At 39.7% G+C, this 21,293-nt stretch overlaps 1 protein-coding gene across 1 annotated transcript; it reads left to right on the top strand.

The window, feature by feature from the left end:
* Positions 1–1,633: 1,633 nt before the first annotated feature.
* Positions 1,634–20,489, top strand: LOC134213470 (bromodomain-containing protein 7-like). The gene is given in 6 exon segments (XM_062692551.1): positions 1,634–1,837; positions 1,890–2,802; positions 2,936–4,152; positions 4,155–4,214; positions 19,957–20,061; positions 20,147–20,489. Coding segments are annotated over 6 exon segments (2,553 nt in total). The 5' UTR covers positions 1,634–1,785; the 3' UTR covers positions 20,353–20,489.
* Positions 20,490–21,293: the final 804 nt, after the last annotated feature.

Genomic DNA, 21,293 nt, shown 5'->3' with positions numbered 1-21,293 from the left:
TCAGTACCTTAAGCTTGTCGTCGTTGAATAGCAGCAGCAGCTCGGACGATATCAAGAAGGAAACTCTGGTACAGCAACCGTTCGCTAACTGGGCTAAAACACCAGCCCAGTTAACGAACGCCGCTTTTTAACTGGGCTGACGAGGGAATTCGCGATGCATTGTTGTGATCGTGTTTTACATGAAGCTTAAAAAATATGCCATTCAGAGTCCCCTCGTCACCGAGTCTTTGTTGTTGTTTTTTGACGGATAACTGCTTTTTAACTGGGCTTTGGCCAAGTTCGATCCCCTATCCTCACCAGCAAAAGATGTTCCGGACAGCGACGACAGCGACAATCTTTATCTGGTAATTAAAATATCTTTTGTCAAAACTCAAATGAGTCCGCTTCGGTGTAAAATTTCAACCACGATGGGAAAATAACCATAAAACAGTCAAATTTTACCTAAAAGTTAAACGAAACGGTGGAATGGTTCACAGACTAAGTTGGTGCACCTAGGGATCCTACATCAGAGATATGCGAAAGCGGCCATCTTGAGCCAATCGAGCATTGAGAACTGTCAAAGTCTGAGCCAAATGAACATCGTTATTGTTGCAGATCGAAAGGTATTGCGATTTTGGTGAAATAGATTTTATGAAAAGTTTTATCGAATGAACTATTTGTTTTGCTTTCGTAAGTAAAAGTAGTCTAGTTGATGCCTTATATCGTGTTCATTCGTATTGCTCTTTAATTTTAGCGAAAATGCACTGCTAGAGGATAGACAAAATAATCAAAAAGTGTCTTCGAATGTAAAGTCATGTGCAAGCCTAAACATTTTTCACTGCGGCAAGTGCTGGCAGCGTTTGTTTACGAAAATAACAGCGTTGCTAAATCGTCTGGAAAAGTATTCGCACATCTCTTAATATAGGATCCCTAGGTGCACCGTGAAACTCATCAACCCAAAATGAAGTTCAAAAAACTCAAAATTAAGTACAATTCACTTAATTTGGACCGTTGGTGGGGGAACCCAATTTTGAGTTGGATGGCCCAACTCGGATTTGAGTAGTTTCCGTTTGATCCCGTGTGAAAAAGTACCGAAAAATAAAGTTGTTTTCACCTAATGTTAAGTTCACATAAGTATAAACAACCTAAATTTGAGTTCAACCCCTTTAACCTAGCGTTGGTTTCCCCCATCGAATAGCTATCGTTGGGTGGTTTCTTTCTCTGTTTGTGATATCAAAGGATTGAATGAAAGAGATGTCAGATCGAAAACAACTCAAAATTTGGGTTGTTTGATCTACCCGTGTGCCGTATACGCCGACAATATTTTCCGGCCTTCCGAAAACCTTGCGAAAACTACCGATTTTTTTTACAGTTAAGGCTGCCTTACACCTCGGGAAAATTTTCCGCCGGATTTTGATCCCCGTGCATTTTAAATGGGGCCGGGATTTTGATTTTCCGTGCCCAAATCCCGAAAACATCGCATATGCAAAAATGCATGGAGAAAAAATCCGCGGATCAAATTCCCGAGGTGTGAGGCTACCTTTAAGCTATAGCTATAGCTATACCAATTTATCAAAATAAATATTATCTGGCCACCCTTGTGGGTAAATTGTGACGTCTGTCTGTTCTCACACCATGTTTACGTTTAGCTCTGTCAAAATTGTGCTGTCGGAGTCGGATGATTAGAAGCGAAGCGGTGTCGCATCATTTTTGTGTACAGGCGTTTCGTGAAATTTGCGTGATTAAAATTTAATTTAATCAAATTTTCGTCACGTTAGTGCATTTTCGTATCGTATCGGGTTAGTAATGGGGTCCAAGAAACACAAAAAGCATAAATCTGAGAGGAAAGAACGCGAAGGTAAGGATACTCGAACTTTTGGCTACTGTTTTCATTTCGGCTTTTTTTTTAGAGAAAGCCAATATGCTGTTGGATCGCCCACCAAGTTTAAAGCTAATCCTGAAAGTAAGCGGAAATAATTCCACTCCAGAACATGGCAATGATTCGCCGGCGTACGGAATTCAGCAAGATGTTAGCAATCCGGCTTTCTCCGGTGAATATTCCGGCGAGCGTCACAAGAAGTCTAAGAAGAAGAAAAAGAAGAAGGACCGTGAGAAGAAACACAAACATCACAAGGAGAAACGCCGACACCGAGATGATTCGAGTCAGGAGGATTTTAACAGCGTTGGTGATGAAAGTTCTCAGGCACCACCGGAAGGGAGTGGATTTTACATTCCTCCGGTGGCGACGACACCACCAATCAGTATGGGAAGCCCCGCGTCACAACCGGTAACGAAGCCGTTCATTCCAATAAAGAGTCCAGAGCCGGACATTTTTCAAATTGCGCAACCAGCGACACCGGCAACTCCGGCCACGCCGGCTACGCCAGCAACTATGATGAGAGAGGAAATCAACGCACCCAGTTCTGTAACAACGGAAGAACCCATCCCAAGCCCTGTCTCAATGCATTCCCTGTCACGACCGGGTAGCAAAATGGATTTCCACGATACCAATTCCAATCAGGCGCCGAAAACGCCCGGATCGGATTGCAGCGGTCGGGAGCCAAGAACTTGTGTGCTGAAACTGAAGCAAAGTCGTTCGCCGTTGGCTCGATTGTTGGATCATCTGTTGAAGGCACTGGAGAAACGTGATCCGCACCAGTTCTTTGCCTGGCCGGTGACCGACGACATAGCCCCGGGCTATTCAACGATTATAACGAGACCGATGGATTTTAGCACCATCAGGCAGAAGATCGACGACAATGAGTACACGTCGGTGTCTGAGTTCAGCGACGATTTTAAACTGATGTGCGAGAATGCTATTAGGTAATAATGTGTAACAAAATGCTGTACTACATTTAGGTTTACTAATTTGATTTCCTTAACACTGTTAAGGTTGATTTCGACCATATTATTATTTGTTTTTCTCTTATCTGACAATATTTTCAAATTGTTACAGGTATAACCATTCTGAGACAGTTTATCATAAAGCAGCTAAAAAACTACTTCACGTTGGAGCACGTCTGCTGCAGTCTGAGAATTTGATGCGTTCGCTTCGACCGTTGATGACTTTCATGCGTGAACTAACGTCGAAGGAGCTCGGATTCGAACTTCCTGCTTCGACGGATGGTATGGATAGCGAGCATCACACGATAGATTCGGCAGACGAAGCAGTTGCCGCGGCCGTCGACGAAGGACTTAATGCACAGATTAACGCTCAACTCGAAGAGGAGGAAAAACGGAAACAGATTCGATTAGAAAACAATCCGTCATCGAAGTTCGAACCATTTGTCGATGATTTAACGGCGGAAGAAGTACTGCAACAGGTACAAAGTGCGGCGCTGAATGCCAGGACGAAACTAATGAAGAAAAGATCGGCCAACAAGTTGGGCTTCTTGCGGCAGGCCAGGGATGGTACCACTTCGATGAATATTATTCTGGATAATGAAAACAATGCTCCTGAGAAGGTTGTTTCGCTGGAAGCTTACACTGGGAAACTTCAGTATGGCACAGCCTTGCTGCAAGGATTCCGAGAAGATCGGAGGAACTTCGCCAAAACCGTCAAACCACTGAGCTACGGAGCATTCAGTTCTTTTGCTCCAATTTTAGATTCTCGTTTCTCTAACCTCTCGAAAGAAGAATCTGAAATGGTGTTGAATACTTACGGTGATGAGACCGGTGCCGACTATGCGGAAAGTATAATGCGCTTCTCTAAAGATAGCCCATATGCGGGCGGAATCGCCCACAGTTTGTTGGACATCCTCACCGACAGAGAACACCGGACAACCTTCGGCACGCTGTACGAATCAGATATGCAAAGCCAGGAGAAGGATGCCGTAAAGCACACTTTCCCTGAACCGGCCGAACAGGAGGCAAAGCGACAGAAGTTGTCCGAAGTTAAAATCGACTTCGATAGTCTCCGCTCGCTGTCCAGCCTGGGGTTGGACGTCCAGTTTCTGGACGATCTCGAGCTGCAATTGGAGTGCGCCAAAATGACCAGCTCGTTGCAACAATCGTTGAACGACAACTCGGGTCTGATCCAGAAACTGCACCAGATTCAAACGGATCGTCTGTCTGCTCCGCTTCCGGCGCATTTGTCCTTTGTGCAACGGGCTGGCGAAAATGAAATTGATTTAGCAGCCCAGATCACCAACAATTTAGCGCACATTGCCAAACAGCGCCGCCGGTGGCTATTGCGTCCGCTCACGGGTTGCGAAAAGCGATGGGATTGAGTAGCGGTAAGTATTGTTATTGATTTGGAAATTTTCTCGACTTCCCTGTTCATAAAAGTATCATCGTATTAGCCTCATAATATACTAATGCAAAATGGCATAGAAATGATGATGATGATGGTCCCGGCCAGTGTTGTAAAATGTCATTTGCATTCGTTTGTATAATTTTCCCAGAACTTGTTTCAGAAGGTAGCTATCAATTCATGTTGTATGACGAACTTATAGCGGTTAAATGGGCCTACAACTTTGTCTAACGAGACTTTGCTGTAAATTTGTAATCTGGGGCGTGGGAGGCAAAATGTCATTCAAATGACATTATGTCAAATGACACGTGACATTTTGGAGAGTTTTCACTCTCCAGCCTTTGATGTTATACTTAGAGCAATGTACCCTTGGACAAAAATATAACCCTACTCAAGCGTTATGAGTACATTCAAAATTATGGAAGAAATTTTGCTTCTAAAGAAAGTTATGAGCAAATTAGTCAAATGACATGCAGATGACATTTTACAAGCCTGGTCCCGGCACATACCCCTACAAAGGCTTGAGCCAGACGATATTAATTGAATTTAATGTAATGACAATTTAATCAGATTTTCAAAGAACAAAAACGATCTGATTATTATCACAGGTATGAATTACATAACTATCCAAGTAACTATCCATTACTAGACAGCAAAAAAAATGTTAATTACAAAAAAACAGTAACAACTGTTGTTTTCATCTTCAGATTCTCATAAGCATCGGTAGTGATACTTCGAGTTTCGATTTCAAAAGTTCCACCAAGTAGGGTGGAGAACTATTTGGGTAGCACCCCCTATTCCCGTCAGCAACGTTCATTACTCGAGCTCATTACAATCGAATTGCTTGTTTTTTTAGTAGGTACATGGTTAGTTTCTGTCGATATCTAGTAGACCTCTTCATGTTTTCAAAAAGTATCAAAAATTCAATAGGTCAGCCCAGTATCACAATTCTTATGCTAAAATAAGTCTCCTGTCAAATTTTCAGCTAATTCGGATAAAATTTCGAGGTGGCTCAAGTCAATTGAGTGTTTTTGGGCAATTTTGGAAAAAATCTAACAAGAGATATACAGCAACCGTTCGCTAACTGGGCTAAAACACCAGTCCAGTTAACGAACGCCGCTTTTTAACTGGGCTGACGAGGGAATTCGCGATGCATTGTTGTGATCGTGTTTTACATTAAGCTTAAAGAATATTCCATTCAGAATCCCCTCGTCACCGAGTCTTTGTTGTTGTTTTTTGACGGATAACTGCTTTTTAACTGGGCTTTGGCCCAGTTAGCGAACGCCCAGTTAAAAAACAGTCCAGTTAAAAGGCGCCCAGTTAGCGAACTGTTGCTGTACTGCCGTCATACGCATATCTGTCCCATGTTTGCTGGGATTTCCTATGTACATGGGACAATTATGCGTAGAACGGCAGTATAAACGTCGAAAACTATCGCAGCAACCTCTATACGGAAGATTTTGGTGTGTTCTACAAGCACATAACATATAGGCATCTTTCCCGTGGAATGTGGTCCTTCGATGATTTTGGAACGCTAGCGAACCTAGCGGTGGAAGTCAAGCTTCACTGAACAACGCACATAAGACAGAGCAGCATCGCATGCTTTGCTTTCTCTTTCTGTCGCACTGGATATACGGGAGTGCCGTTCGTTGATTGTTGATATACAAAGAGCCTACTTTGAAATTTGCAGTTTGTTCTATGATGTCTATCTGTTTTGTGCTACAAGTCTTGTGAACATTGCGATTCGTTTCGTTCACGTTTTGACCACGTTAAAGTGATTTTCAAGCTTTTAAGTGCATAAAAATACTGTTTCCCCCAAAAGTCGTTGTTCTACAAAATTCTTGAGTTCATGACAAACTATTGTTAATTTATTTTATTATAGTTCTTTTTTCCTGAAATTTGAGTAATATAATTGCCCATGTGCGATTTACCGTTAAATTCTTAAAAAACAGAAGCTGAACATTTGTCCTAAATTTTCACGCTGAGATTTCTTCAAGCAAGTTGTTCGAACAAAACATAAATTGAATCATATGATATTTGATGCCTACAACAAACGACTTCCAAATTTTGTTAATTTTATCATATGTCTGCATGCTTTTAACATTGAGTGCATCTTAGTGAAATCGAAGCTTCTTTGTTTGGTCAACTTGTTTGAAGAAATCTCAGCGTGCAAATTTAAGAATTTAACGGTAAATCGCACATGGGCAATTATATTACTCAAATTTCCAGGGAAAAAAGAGGAACTATAATAAAATAAATTAACAATAGTTTGTCCTAAACTCAAGAATTTTGTAGAATAACGACTTTTGGGGGAAACATTATTTTTATGCACTTAAAAGCTTGAAAATCACTTTAACATGGACAAAACGTGAACGAAACGAATCGCAATGTTCACAAGACTTGTAGAACACACCAAAATCTTCCGTATAGAGGTTGTTGCGATAGTTTTCGACGTTTATATCTCTTGTTAGATTTTTTCCAAAATTGAAAATAGCCCAAAAACACTAAATTGACTTGAGCCACCTCGAAATTTTATTCGAATTAGCTGAAAATTTGACAGGAGACTTATGTTAGCATAAGAATTGAGAATGATACATTATATTTTAAAAATTAAGTAAAAACATAATATTTTATTTATTTTATTTTTTTTTATTTTATTGATGAATAAGGGGGCCGGGGGCCAAGTCACCGATGTGAATTTGAAATTCATATCGTCCATGATACACCAGGGACTAAAGGATAAGGCTTTACAACATCTTTACCCATGGGGGTTTTAAGTTTTACGGGATATACTGCTATATGGGCAGGTTGGGAGGTTTTTATGATAAATATTAAAGCTGTGGAGAGATGTCGGTTATAATATTTGATTATATGTATTAACTTTGATTTCAATTATAAATCACAAAGAGTTTCCCTTATATTTTGGGCGGTTAAACAAATGTGTTTGTTAGTATGTCGTGTTGATATCTAAATTCTTCCAGTTAGAGTTGTCTGATGTTACAAATTTTAGTTGTCCAGCAAGGTAACCCTTACAAATCCTTACTCCTAAATGATCAGACTATTCGTCATTACAGTCTGCTGTTAAGGCCTGATCTAAACAGTTCCTATAAAAAAGTCTCTTTCAATATTGTTCGGAGTATTCAGTGTGAGTGGTATTGTTTCGAAGTAGTTTTCTCATCAATAGCGTTTAAGTAATGTCCCCATCAAACAAAAAGAAGCTTTAAAAGTTTGTTCAAAATCTTTATTTTCAATTGCGAATCAGTGTTAATACAATTATGTTGATGTGTATGGTATAGGAATTTCGATACATCTCGTTAAATTTGAATTGCTGACTATATTTCAAATAAACACCTTTCATGAAAACGTATTTTGAAACTAAAATATCGTAGTACAATTTGATGAATATCAATAATTGTCCAAAGTTTTGAAAATTATTTAGTGAAAGCAGTCGAAACTGAATCGAAAAAGCCAAAATGGGCCACAGTTCAGAACCGTTCATCAAACAATCTTCAAAAATTTGAGCCTGCTATTTTAACAACTACATATTTTGAAGAACCATGTTCCAAGGAAACGCCTGATACTATTTTTGTGGACTTATGACGGACTTGCATAGCATCATCATTGTCTCGGAACTAGATTCAGTCAGTAAAAATGTCAAACCATATCGTGAGCTTCCATTTGATGATGGGCTTAAAAAGACATTGATTGATCCTCCTCACGACCTTAGGTGGTCAAACTATTAGTCATGTAGAGAAAAGGATAGTGGATGAAAGCATCATATGGTCTACTCTCATGCACATAGGTGGCTAAGGTCTCAATTAAACGTGACTCTATCTCTTGTTTTACCTAGCGCTGATCATGAGTTCATTCCCTATCGGTCATTTACTGTGTTATAAGGTAGTCAACTAATTTTATTTGTCTTTCAGAATACACTTAGTCACGTCTCCTATCTCCTTCAATCTTTCTTTACATTGGAGTATGTATTATTTTTCATAACCTGAAAAATGAAGAGCGAAACAGGTTTGTTTATACGTTGATCCATGCAGTGAAAGTAAGAGTAAAATAACAAAGATTACTGAGAAGAAATAACGGATACAATCACCATATATAATGCAAAATTAGTAAATCTACAGTATCTACTTTCACTACTTACTGTATACTTAACTATGAACTACAATTGGTGCAATGGATGATCGTTTGCTTCCCAGTCTTTTGTGTTAGTATTTTGTTAGTTAAGACTGGTACTAGACCCTGCCGGAACCTCCGCAGCATATACTCAAGAAAATGTTGTTAGATCATGCGACACCTTCTCTAAGTATGCAAGGAGGTATGATATATCAAGTGTTTAATTATTTTCTATATATTGGCAAAAAATACTCGACGGGTTTCTGTTAAATTGAAATGTTACCGGGTTTAAAGTACGGACTTCAGTACTGCTTAATAGTGTAACCATACTCGGATGCAATTAAATTCATCTCGTTTTTGTCGTTTTTGTCGTGATGCTGGGCTGATCGATTGAATTTTCGATACTTTTTGAAAACATGAAGAGGTCCATTATCTAGTGATGTACAAAAAATCAAGCCATTTGGTTGGAACACTGTCGAGTTATTAACGTTGCGGACGGGAATAGGGGGTGCTGCCCAAATGGTTCCGCTCCCTATCGCGTTTCATGTTTTCACCAAGGATGTTAACGATCATTCAGTAATTCTCGTTAGATCATTTAGTAGTTTGTCAATAACACATTCCAGAAGCTGAATTTCAAAATATGTTGTATGGTGGACTTCTAGTGCGAAGGTTTTTCTACAACTTTGCCTAATGGTTCGTTATTAGAATTCAACTAATAACGGAGTTAGAGCGTTAGTTGCAGTAACTCAAACTAAATGATTGGAATTTTGTTATCATTTAGTCTAAGTTACTGAAACTATAGCTATAACTCCGTTACTAGTGGAATTCAAACAACGAACCATTAGGCAGAGTTGTAGAAAACCTTCGCACTAGAAGTCCACCATACAACATATTTTGAAATTCAGCTTCTGGAATGTGTTATTGACAAACTACTAAATGATCGAACGCAAATTACTGAATGATTGAGTTTTCTACAAGAATTCGTCACGTTCATCACTCGTAAGCATCAGAACAATTTATAATCTAAGTCATCAACAAAACTTAAACTTGTGTTACTGCTCCGTCATTTAAAAATTTTCGGTATCAACCGAAAATTCTACCAGATAGCTGTTTACTAAGAATCTATGACAAAAGGTCGAAAAGACAAAAGGTCGAAAGGACAAAAGGTCGAAAAGGACAAAAAAGATTGTCGCTTCGGTTTCCTTTGTTCTGCTGTCCGGAACATGTTGGGTACCAAATCGTATGGATTTTCCTTCTTTGACGTTTAGCTCCCCTATCCTCGCCAGCAAAAGATGTTCCGGACAGCGACGACAGCGACAATCTTTATCTGGTAACTAAAATATCTTTTCCAAAAACGCGTTTACGTTTTGTTTCCGTGTTTGGCGGTAATGGGGAGGTTCCTTCATCAGTGGTGCCACCTGGAAAAGTTTAGAGAAAAAGTAGAGCCATGGAAATTTGACATGGCATGATATAGAAAATGGGAATTGAAATGTCTCTAGAACGTTAAAGATTTTTTTTTGTCAAACAATTAGTTTGTGGAGTTAGAAATTCAGCAATCTCAAGCATTAACTGCTTATTCGAAAAAAATATAAAAATCAAGATATCATGTCTATTTTATGTTTTTAAAATTCGAACCCCGTAAACCAAGATTTTTTTGAGAAACGTCTTTAATTTTTGTTTTATAACAAAAATATACTCCATTTTCTATACCACACCGTGTGAAATTTCAATGATTCAACTTTTTCTCTCGATGACAGCTGGTGGTCTTCTCCTCCCCTATGCAAAAGGTAAACAACATTGACGCTTGTCAACGCGCCCCAATTAGCGAATGGCATTCGCTAGTTGGGGTGAGGTCGTGCCCCGATTAGCGAACGATCACTGTGTTATCTGTTTAGATGTAATAACTAGATAAATAAAATGAAAAAATGAATGAACATTGTATTTACGCGAGACAGAGTTGTCTATACAGTTGGCAAAACAATTGCTCGTTAGTTTTTCACTATTTTTAAGAAATAAATAAGATTCATTTAATTAGTGCAAATAATTGATGGATATCTAGGTTTTGTAAATGTCACTTCGATCTGTCAAAATAAAGCACGCCGCAGCCACGCAGACGCATGCATTGATAATGCACCGGCATGTAATATACGCCGGTGTATTTGATGTGCGGCATGCATCATTTTGACAGATCGAAGTGACATTTAGAAAACTCAAATATCCATCCATTGGTTGTACTCACTGTTTAAGTCTCATTTAATTTTTAAAAATTATGAAAAATAAAAGAGCAGAGTTTTGTCCTTTCGACCTTTTGTCCATTTTGACCATTTGTCCCTTCGATATTTTGTCTTTTGACGTTTTGTATATCGACCTTTTGTCCTTCCACCTTTTGACTTTCGACCGTTTGTCCCTAACCCGTTTACTAATCCGAAATATCATTCAAACAGTTGAAAATACGCAAGTCTGTACATAAATTAAAAAAAAAATCATTCATATCTGATTTGCGCGCGCGAGATTCAAACTTTTGTAGACTACACAAAAAAGCCTAATATGACGCAGAACATTTTGGGTTGAAAAAAGCGTTCGAATGTTGCAATGTTCAGGTTAAAACTAACTTTTTGTATTTTGCTATTATTTTCATTATGTAATACAAAAATACTTCCACATTCACATAGTATGAGTAGTATTTAAAGGTTCCAATTGATTTTTAACCTTAGTTATATGTAGTTTTCTAGAAATCAAAGTGAGCGTTTTGACCAGGCGCTATACCGTCTCACGCTATGTTTAAAGGCAACTATTATGCAAAGTGAATTCACCTTGGATGTTAAACCGGTCGATAATAGTTTTTGATCTCTAGATCTGTGTGGATTAAAATATTTCATCGGTGAAATTTTGACTTTTTTACTATTTTTCTTCCAATATTTGTTTTATTAGGCCCAATTGTTTAATTTAAAACTCCACAGAGCCAAAGACTGTCTGCTATGAACTGCTACTGCTACTGTATGAACTGTAATAAATTTGTAAAACGAAGTTGAAAAATGTAGCGTCCCGTCTGATCACATTCATCTAAAGGCATCACAACAGATCATAGTTAGGTTAATTCACGAATTCTCCCTTGTTTTACCGAGAACTAAAGTAGTATTGTTATAGCCACTGGCGGAGCCAGCTATTGTTATTTGGCGGGGCACCACTTGGCGCAAGAACAATAGACTATGAAAACAATAGTGTGATTGCATCGTGTGGTGCCCCACCTCTGTCTCCGCCAGTTGTTATAGCGTATTTTTATAATAGATCCTCTAGACAAATGATCGTTATGTGGCGAGTTATTTGACAGCCTTATGTACTCTATTATTTACTGTGCTTTATCTCTCCTAAAGATGTTTTAGTGGCCACGCAAAATTGTCCAATAATGACCAAATGTTATCATTTTTTCACAGCAGAAAGCCATACATATCCTAAATGATCTTTACTGATAAAAATATCAACATTCCACCACAATTTCAGGATATTTGGATTTTAAGTTATTGCCTCAATATGAGGAGACTTGAAAATAGTGACTTTTAGATATCATAAAACGGAGATCAAGTCTCCCCAATTTTGAAGATTGCATGCGCTGTCGAATTTCATAGCAAAAATCGTTCATGAATACGCACAGCAAGTCGGAGAAAATCTGAGTATTTTGGAGGAAAAATATGTAAAAGTTCAGAGAGCGTTCAATCGGTCGAGCGTCGGAGGTCGAGCGTTCAATCCCAGGATAATTGTACATGAATCTTCATATTTTTTGTTTCGTTTTCTACCAAAACAATCCGTACTGTCGTTCTTTTCGCACTAAAAATTCCAAACACTTCCGCGTCATCTATGACAAATCGTAGAGCTCTCTGCATCTTCCTTAACCCTTATGCGGCCGACGGGGTCCCGTGTTCCTTTTTCAACTTCAAGTGGTGAGGTTTCAATGAATTTTTATAGCTGAAAGCTGAAACTCGGTGACATCTAAGAACTCCATAAAATGTAGCATCTGTGAGAAAATCACGTTGATACAGTGAGGAGGGACGTGGGGAGGGGCATCTGATTTTTTTACCACGTGGATGGCCGACAGGGTACCCGTGTTCCACTAAATTGATATTTTCATAACTTTAACAATTTTCAACCGATTTAGATAATTTTGACAGTTTTGGAAACAGAAACTCATATACTTTTTGCCCATTGTCAAGGTTTACAGCTTTTGTCCATGGTTATACAAGAAATCTTTGAAGTAATGCTTAGAAGTCTACACACGTAACCGAAGGACTATCAACCAGTTTCAAATATATTACATGCTCATTGCGCTTCTTAGAATAGTCGGTGTTCACAGTATATATTCTGGGTCTCCAAAAACCCCTGGAGTAAGGCCTCAGTCATCCAACAAATCCCTGGAATAAGATCTTATGGTCTGCTAACGTAACCAAAGGTCTATCGTGCAAATTCAAAAACGATACATGCTCTTTATGGTGCTTAGCATATAATGCTTTCACAGTATATGTTCCGGGTCATCCAATGACCTCTTCTTAAAACATGTTTGTATTCCAAGTAGTTCCTGTTGTTGTCGTGGGTTCCAGGTAGTCTACGGACTCCACACAGTCAATGTCTTCGAATCAATCTCCGTAATGGAGGCAGTTATCGAAGAATAAACAAGTTTTGTGACCCCTTCTTGGCATATGTTTGTATTCCAAGTAGTTCTTGTTGTTGTCGTGGGCTCTAAGTAGTCTACGATCTCCATTGATTCAAGGTCGGAGGAACATTCACCGTAATGGATGCAGTTATTGAAGAATAAACAAGTTTTGTGACCCATTCTTGGCATATGTTTGTTTTTCATGTAGTTCTTGTTGTTGTCGCGAGTTCCAGGTAGTTTACGAACTCCATACAGTCAAGGTCTCAAACAATCTCCGTAATGGAGGCGTTTATCGAAGAATAAACAAGTTGTGTGACCCCTTCTTGGTATATGTGTGTATTTCAAGTAGTTCTTGTTGTTGTCGTGGACTCCAGGTAGTCTACGAATTCCATAGAGTCAAGGTCTGGGGATCGACCTCGGTAACGGAGGCAGTTATTGAAGAATAAACAAGTTTTGTGACCCCTTCTTGATATATGTTTGTATTCCAAGTAGTTCTTGTTGTTGTCGTTGGCTCCAGGTAGTCTACGAACTCCATAGATTCAAGGTCTGTGGATCAACCTCCGTAATGGAGGCAGTTATTGAAAAATAAACAAGTTGCGTGACCCCTTCTTGGTATATGTGAGTATTCCAAGTAGTTCTTGTTGTTGTCGAGGACTCCATAGGGTCAAGGTATGGGGTTCGACCTTGGTAATGGAGGCAGTTATTGAAGAATAAACAAGTTGTGTGACGCAGTCATGGTATTTGTTTGTATTCTAAGTAGTTCTTGTTGTTGTCATTGGTTCCAGGTAGTCTACGAACTCCATAGATTCAAGGTCTGTGGATCAACCTCCGTAATGGAGGCAGTTATTGAATAATAATCAAGTTGCATGACCCTTTCTTGGTATATGTTTGTATTCCATGTAGTTCTTGTTGTCGTGAGTTCCAGGTAGTCTACGAACTTCATACAGTCAAAATCTTCGGATCAATCTCCGTAATGGAGGCAGTTATCAAAGAATAAACAAGTTGCGTGCCCCTTTCTTGGTATATGTTTGTATTCCAAGTAGTTCTTGTTGTTGTCGTGGGATCCAGGTAGTCTACGAACTCCATAGAGTCAAGGTCGATGGATCAACCTCCGTAACGGATGCAGTTATTGAAGAACAACTGGGAGGGATGGAAGGTAGCGGTTTTCCTCCAATACCTTTCCCGAACTTAATCTATCACATGTTGTGCATATGCATAATCGAGTTTCAGACATAGTAATTAATTTTCACTCCGGGTGGCTCAATACCCAGAACATAGGCAATTAACTTTGAATGTATTGAACTCGAAAGGCGATCTCTCTTCGCTTATGTGGTCGGGTTGGGATCTGACGACCAACTGGCACAATCTCACATAACCCTACTTCATCGAGCGCCGTTGGTGATGAAGCAAGTGTGTAGGAGCCAGATAATACTAAATACTCATCCTACTTGGTTGGCATTGTACAAAAACATATATGAGAGAGTTAGTTCTGAAAATGTATGGCGAGGGTTCGGCTACATGCCCAGTGCTGTGAATTTGGTTTCATCAGTTCCCGCTAAGCTGCGGAGGACGACGGAGGTTCTTCGTAGCTTAGTAGGGAAAACACCTGTCTAGCGTACTGGTTTCGTGGGATCAAACCCCACCGAAGTTCTGTAGATCAATCTCCGTAATGGAGGCAGTTATCGAAGATTAAACAAGTTTTGTGACCCCATCTTGGTATATGTTTGTATTCCAAGTAGTTCTTGGTCTTGAGCTCCAGGTAGTCTATGAAATAGAGTCTAGGTCGATGGATCAACCTTGTTAATGGAGGCAGTTATTTGAAAATAAACAAGTTGTGAGACCCCTTCTTGGTATATGTTTGTATTTTAAGTAGTTGTTTTCATTGTCGTGGGCTCCGTAATGAGGGCAAGGCAAAATACGTGAATGGAATCCGTATTTTTTTGTCGAAGGGACTTACAAACTTATTAACAGGTACTCATAAATGATTCATAATAAGCTACAGGCAGTGAAAGTTATTTCTTGAAAATCTTTATTGTTTGCGGCAAATTGGGTCGAAAACGTGATAAAATCGGGTTAGGCAAAATCAGGTAGACAAAATCTGGGAGTGACAAAATCGGGTCAACCTCATCTGAGTGAATGTACGCATTCCTAGTACAGTAGCCGTTCGATAACTGCAACGCACTCTAGACGTCAAACGGTTGTCAATCGACGTCAGATGCAATAAAAGTGCATCTAAATGTGCAGCGCAATGCAGCTGTCATTGAGTCTGACATCGGTTTGAAGTTTAGCGGTCCGATAACTGTAAAACTATCGAATTGCAGCTAGAAAGCATTGCAGTTAAATGGCTTGCAGTTATCGAACGTCTGCTGTAGTTTTTGTTTTTGCCATGGTACTAGGTAGTCTATGAACTCCATATAGGAATGATCTGCAGATCAACCCACGAACGGAAGGCTATTGGTATATGTTTGCATTTCAAGTAGTTCAAGTTGTTGTCATTAGCTCTGGGCAGTTATTGAAGAATAAACAAGATGTGAAACCTCATCTTGATATATTAGCATCTCCAAGTAGTTAGTGTTGTCTTGTTGTTGTTGGTTCCAGGTAGTATACGAACATCATTCATATCACTAATATGAAGTTGTCTATTCTTTAGAAATGCAAAATGTAAATAAATTGGAACGATACAACTTCACGCCGACAACGTGAGGGAAAAAACGGGCTAATATCGCAAAGATCATGTACCATATTAAAATTAGATTAAGGACACTCCTCACGGAATCCAAGTTTCAAAGTGCTCGCGTTTTCGGGGGCACACCAATCGATACGGAGGCGGCGCAAGGAGTGACCTTAAAGACCCTCTAGATATTCGTGTAAGCCTAGAAGTCTTACTCCATAAATTTCTAGGATGACCATTAGCATATGCCATGAACGCATTTTATTCATGGACCCCAAAGGCATGTACCAAATTTAAAACAGGCTGATATATCTCTGGTGTAGATCCTAATGCCTTACTTCAGGGTTTTCTTGGATGACCATGAACATTTGAAATGGGTGCATTCTACTCTACGTACCATAAAGGGCAGGTATAACTATTCAAATAGACCGAAAGAACTCTGGTTACGCGTGAAGTTCTTGAGGATTGTTCAAGTGTTCTCTTGGATACACATGAACATATGCAATGAAAGCGGTATATTATATGTACCACAAAGGGCATATGCCACTTTTGAAACAATCCGAAAGGTATCTGGTTACGTGTGAAGATCATGAGGCCTATTCTAGCATTTTCTTGGAAGACCATAAGCATATGCAATGGACGTATTCTATTCTGTGTACCACAAAGGGCATGTACCACTTTTGAAACAAGCCAAAAAATCTCTGGGTACCCAGATTTAAAGGCCTATTTCAGGGTTTTCTTGGATGACCATGAACCTATGTAATGGACGCAAACTATTCTATGTACCACAAAGGGCATGAAACACTTCATGCAAAAACAAAATATGAAAGATCTTTGGTTACGCGTGTAGATCTTAAGGCCTTTTCCAGGGTTTTCTTGGATGACCATGAACATATGCAATAAAGGCGTTCTATTCTATGTACCACAAAGGGCATGTACCAGTTTTGAAACAATCTAAAAGATCTCTGGTTACGCGTGTAGACCTGAAGGCCTTTAACAGGGTTTTCTTGGATGACCATGAACATATGCAATGAAGGCGCCAGAGGACTTATCCGAGAGATTTCTTCGATAGCGCAGAACATATGTAGTGATCACATTTGATTTCAAGATGCGCAAAGAGCATGTACCACTTTTGAGACAAGTCCATAGACCCATGGTTACGAGTGTAGACCTTAAGGCCTTACTCCAGAGATTTCTCGGATGACTCGGAACATATACTGTGAACGCATTCTATGCTAAGTACCACAACGAGCATGTACCGTATTTGAATTTGCATAATAGGCCTTTGGTTACGCGAGTAGATCTTTAGGCTTTACTCCAGAGATTTCTCGGATGACTAAGACCTCATGTCAGGGATTTTTGCATTACCCGAAGCATATACTGTGAACACCTTCAATTCTAAGAAGCGCAAAGAGCTTGTAGCATATTTTAAACTGGTTGAATGGCCTTTGGTTACGCGTGTAGACTCTTAAGCTTTACTTCAAAGATTTCTTGTATAGCCATGGACATAAGCTGTAAACCTTGACAATGGGCAAAAAGTATATGAGTTTCTGTTTCCAAAACTGTCAAAATTATCCAAATCGGTTGAAAATTGTTGAAGTTATGAGAATATCAATTTATGGGAACACGGGTACCCTGTCGGCCATCCACGTGTGTTTTTTTTGTTGGCCGCATAAGGGTTAAAAGCACCAGTCTAGCGTACTGATGGTCGTGGGTTCGAGTCCCATCGAAGGAAAAGTGATTACCTCTAATACATTTTTCAAATGAAAATCTTCCATATAATGTAGGGGAAGGTAGTCGGTTGTCGGCACCCTTTTGTTTTTGGTCCATAACTTTCGTCCAATTGCACAATGTGGTGATATTTGTATACCAATGGAAGCCAATAGGCATAGCTAATTTTGTTTGTTTCACGTCTAGCTTTCTATTGGTATAAAAATGTACACATAATACCAACTAGAAGCAGTTATTGTTAAGTTGTGGACAAAATTCAAAAGGGTGCCCACAACCGAAACTCCTCCCCTACATTATACACATTTTATCAAGATTTTAAAAATTGTTAGTTTTGCTAACAAGTTGGCTTATAGCCTGAAATTAGGAAATGAACTAATGATTTCCCCTGATAATCATCTGGGTGCCGACAACCGAAATAAGTGACCCTTTTGAAAATGAAAATAATAGTTAAATTGCGATCGCTACGGGGGTGCCGACAACCGACCACCTTCCCCTATATCAGCGGCTCTCAACCTTTTTCTTGAGAGGTACCCCTTCGAAATTTTCCATTAATTGATGTACCCCCTTTGTTTATTGCTGTAAATAGAAATAAGCTTAACTTCTAAGATATATGAAAAATGGCTCTCCAAAAAAATTTCAATTTTCATTTTCCATGAAACTTTCCAATTCAAATTAAGTTCATACATCGAGCTTCCTACAGAACTTTTTTGACTATTGAAGACTTCCGGGCCTCTTGAAAGCAGCATTAACGCTTCTCAAAAAACAAAAACTTCCGAGCTTCTTGAAGAGAGGCTCCCGAGCCCGAGGTTTCCGAGTAAGGAGGCTTCTAAGCATCTTGAAGGACTCCTCTGAACCGCTTGAAAGTATGTTTCCAAGCCTTTTGGAAAAAGAACTCCAAGCCTCTTTTTGAAAGGTCTTCAGAGCCTCTTAAAAGGAGGCTTCCGAATTACTTGAAAAAAGAAGAAAAGGAAAAATAAAGCTATCTCAGTCTTATAAAACAATTAAACGATCAGCGTTTTACTTTTCCCGACGTTTCAATCATCGATGTGGTTTTTTCCAAAGATGCACGTGGAGGACCAACGCGCACTGGGAGTTTTCTAAAGGAAAGTGCTGCGTACCATCTGTGGTGAGGTTCAGATGGCGGACGGTACGTGGAAGAGGCGAATGAACCACGAGCTGCATCAGCTGTTGGGTGAACCATCTACTATTCACACCGCAAAATCGAAAGACTGCGATTGGCCGGGCACGTAGCCAGAATGTCGGACAGTAATCTGGTAAAAATGGTTCTCGACAACGATCCGACGAGAACAACAAGGCGAGGTGCACAGCGGGCAAGGTGGATCGATAAGGTGGATGATATTTTACGGACCCTCCGCAGACTGCGTGGTTGGCGAAGTGCAGTCATGGATCGATACCATGGAAAAGAAAGTTTTATGAAAAAAGCTTGAAAGGGGCTTCCGGGGCACTTGAAAGGAAGCTTCCGAGCCTCTTGAAAGGAGGCTTCCGAACCTCTTGAAAGGAGATTTCCGAGCCTCTTGAGAGGAGAGTTCCGAGCCTCGAAGTGCAGTCATGGACCGAGCTGAATGGAGAAGACTTTTGTGTACTGCACAGGCCACTCCGACCTTAACAGTGTGATAATAAATAAATAGAGATTGAGATAGCCGAAACCTGTACATAATAAACTATTTCCAGTCGTCTCCAATACCATGGAAAATAAAATTTTAAGAAAAAAAGCTTAAAAGGGGCTTCCGGGGCACTTGAAAAGAGGCCTGCTGATACACCTAAAAAACAAATCTGATATTTATTATATAACATCCTGGCATATACATTTCTGTAAGCTTTTAATACAGATATTGTATTAAAATAATACAAATCTTTCAGATTTCAATACAACAATTGTATTAAAACCTTCCGGAATTGTATATGCCAAATTATTATAAAGTTTCTTTAAGGTTCCTTTGCAGAACTGTATTAAAATCTGCCATCCGCTGAATAGGAGTAGGAGCCTTCCGACCCTCTTGAAAAGACCCTTTCGAAGCTTTTAAAAGAAGGAGAAAAGGAAAAATAAAGTTTAAAGAAAAAGCCTAAAAGAAGGCTTCTGGACCCATTAAAAGGTGCCTTTCAACAGTTTCTGAACCTCTTAAAATAAGGCTTTCGGGTCACTTGAAAGGAGCCTTCCTGGTTTTGATTAAAATTGTAATTCATCCGCCATTACACATTTTTGTCCGAGGTACCCAAAGGGGCCCGGCGAAGGTACCCCCAGGGGTACATGTACCCCAGTTTGAGAACCGCTGCCCTACATATTTACATCTGAGTTTTCAGAACATTGTAAATTATTGTACAAGTTTAATACCCGGAACATAGGCAATTAACTTTGATTGAACTGAATGTAAATCTGTGGTAAATCTATTTCTAGGAGAACATTTAAAGTGAAAGTTTGAAGTATAAATCACGCAGATATCACCTTATTATCGCATTTTCATTAATTTAAATATTGTCCTACTACATGTTATGTTTGCATTCTAATTATACCACAATCATTCTCTTTTACAGTTGGCTTGGAAATGTTTCAAGTCCCTCCGGCTGGCATGGCGCATTCACAAGGACCTGCGGTACCTCCGCAGCATAATATTAATATGCATGGCGCACCGAATAATGGTAAATATCTTCTCTCCTACCAGTCATTGTAATGATAAATCATGAATTGTAAATCCAGCCTTTCAACATCTTGTTATTCCTTCAGCCGACATCATCGATACAACCCCGATGGACATGGAGCTGGAACCGGAGACGATTTCTCACCACCATCCCCATCACCATCCGAACCCCAATCCATCTCAGGTGGACATTGACAGTGAACTTCGGGAGTTACTCAACACCACCAGCTCAAATGGGGACGCCGGCGGTGCAGGACCGGACACAAGCATCGAACAGATGTTGATGGATTAGATATGCATGCGTCCTCGCATCAATTTAAGAGAACAGGATTTCTATTTTAATTGTGTTATGTCACACAACCAACTTTATATCCATTTCTATCTCCTTGAATAAAATAAAATTGGATTACCTAATTGCAAAAATGTGTAGCAGCAGTGTTCGTTTCTATGACCAAAACTCCAATTATCGTCATCATATAACAAGCATAACAATGCATTTCTGCTAATCTGATTATGGTAAGCAAACCTTGATCCTAGAGCGGGAGCCAGTGCACGAGCCCGCACTTGGCAGAGATTCCACAAATTGTGCGATAATCTTCTCTGGGTTTTGATGCTGCTCTGGTAGTCGTGTTCGACATGCATCATCACCCGGCCCACCACTCTGCTCGTCTGGTGCGTTTGCGCTTCCCGCCAATCCTTGAACTTGATCTTGCATCACTGCCAAGCTGCCGTCGTTGAATGCGTGTCGAAGCCTTCAGTCATCGTCGTTTTGAATTGCAGTTGAAGAAAGTCGTTATCGCTTCTGTAATCCTCCAGTGTGACATGAAATCGAGCGATAAAAGCCATAAAACGGGCGGGTTCACGGGACGTAAAATATCGAGAAGCAACTCAGTCAAACGACGAAAGTTTGAACGAACAAATTAAAGGTCAGAAAGTTGTACGATATTAAAATTGTTTTCTGTTCGTCTTTTCGATTTCTTGTTTTCACACCTTTCGTCAGAAAGTAGTAAAAGTCACATGGTCGTGTGCAATAATGAACCGTGAGAGACGAATATTTCGTCTGGGAGAAAAGAATTGCGTGTACGTTAAGGTTTTACACAGTGTTAAGCATTATAAATTACATCGCAACAACTAATCGCCGCTACATCTTAACACATATTGCGCTACTAATGAAGTGGATGCTAAAGGTTATGTGGTGGAAACCATTAGCAGCGTGTGATAAAATCGAAATAA

Source organism: Armigeres subalbatus, chromosome 2 (assembly GCF_024139115.2).
Source record: "Armigeres subalbatus isolate Guangzhou_Male chromosome 2, GZ_Asu_2, whole genome shotgun sequence".
In the NCBI taxonomy this organism is placed as follows: Eukaryota; Metazoa; Arthropoda; class Insecta; order Diptera; family Culicidae; genus Armigeres; species Armigeres subalbatus.
This window is presented reverse-complemented; position numbering and strand designations above follow the sequence as displayed.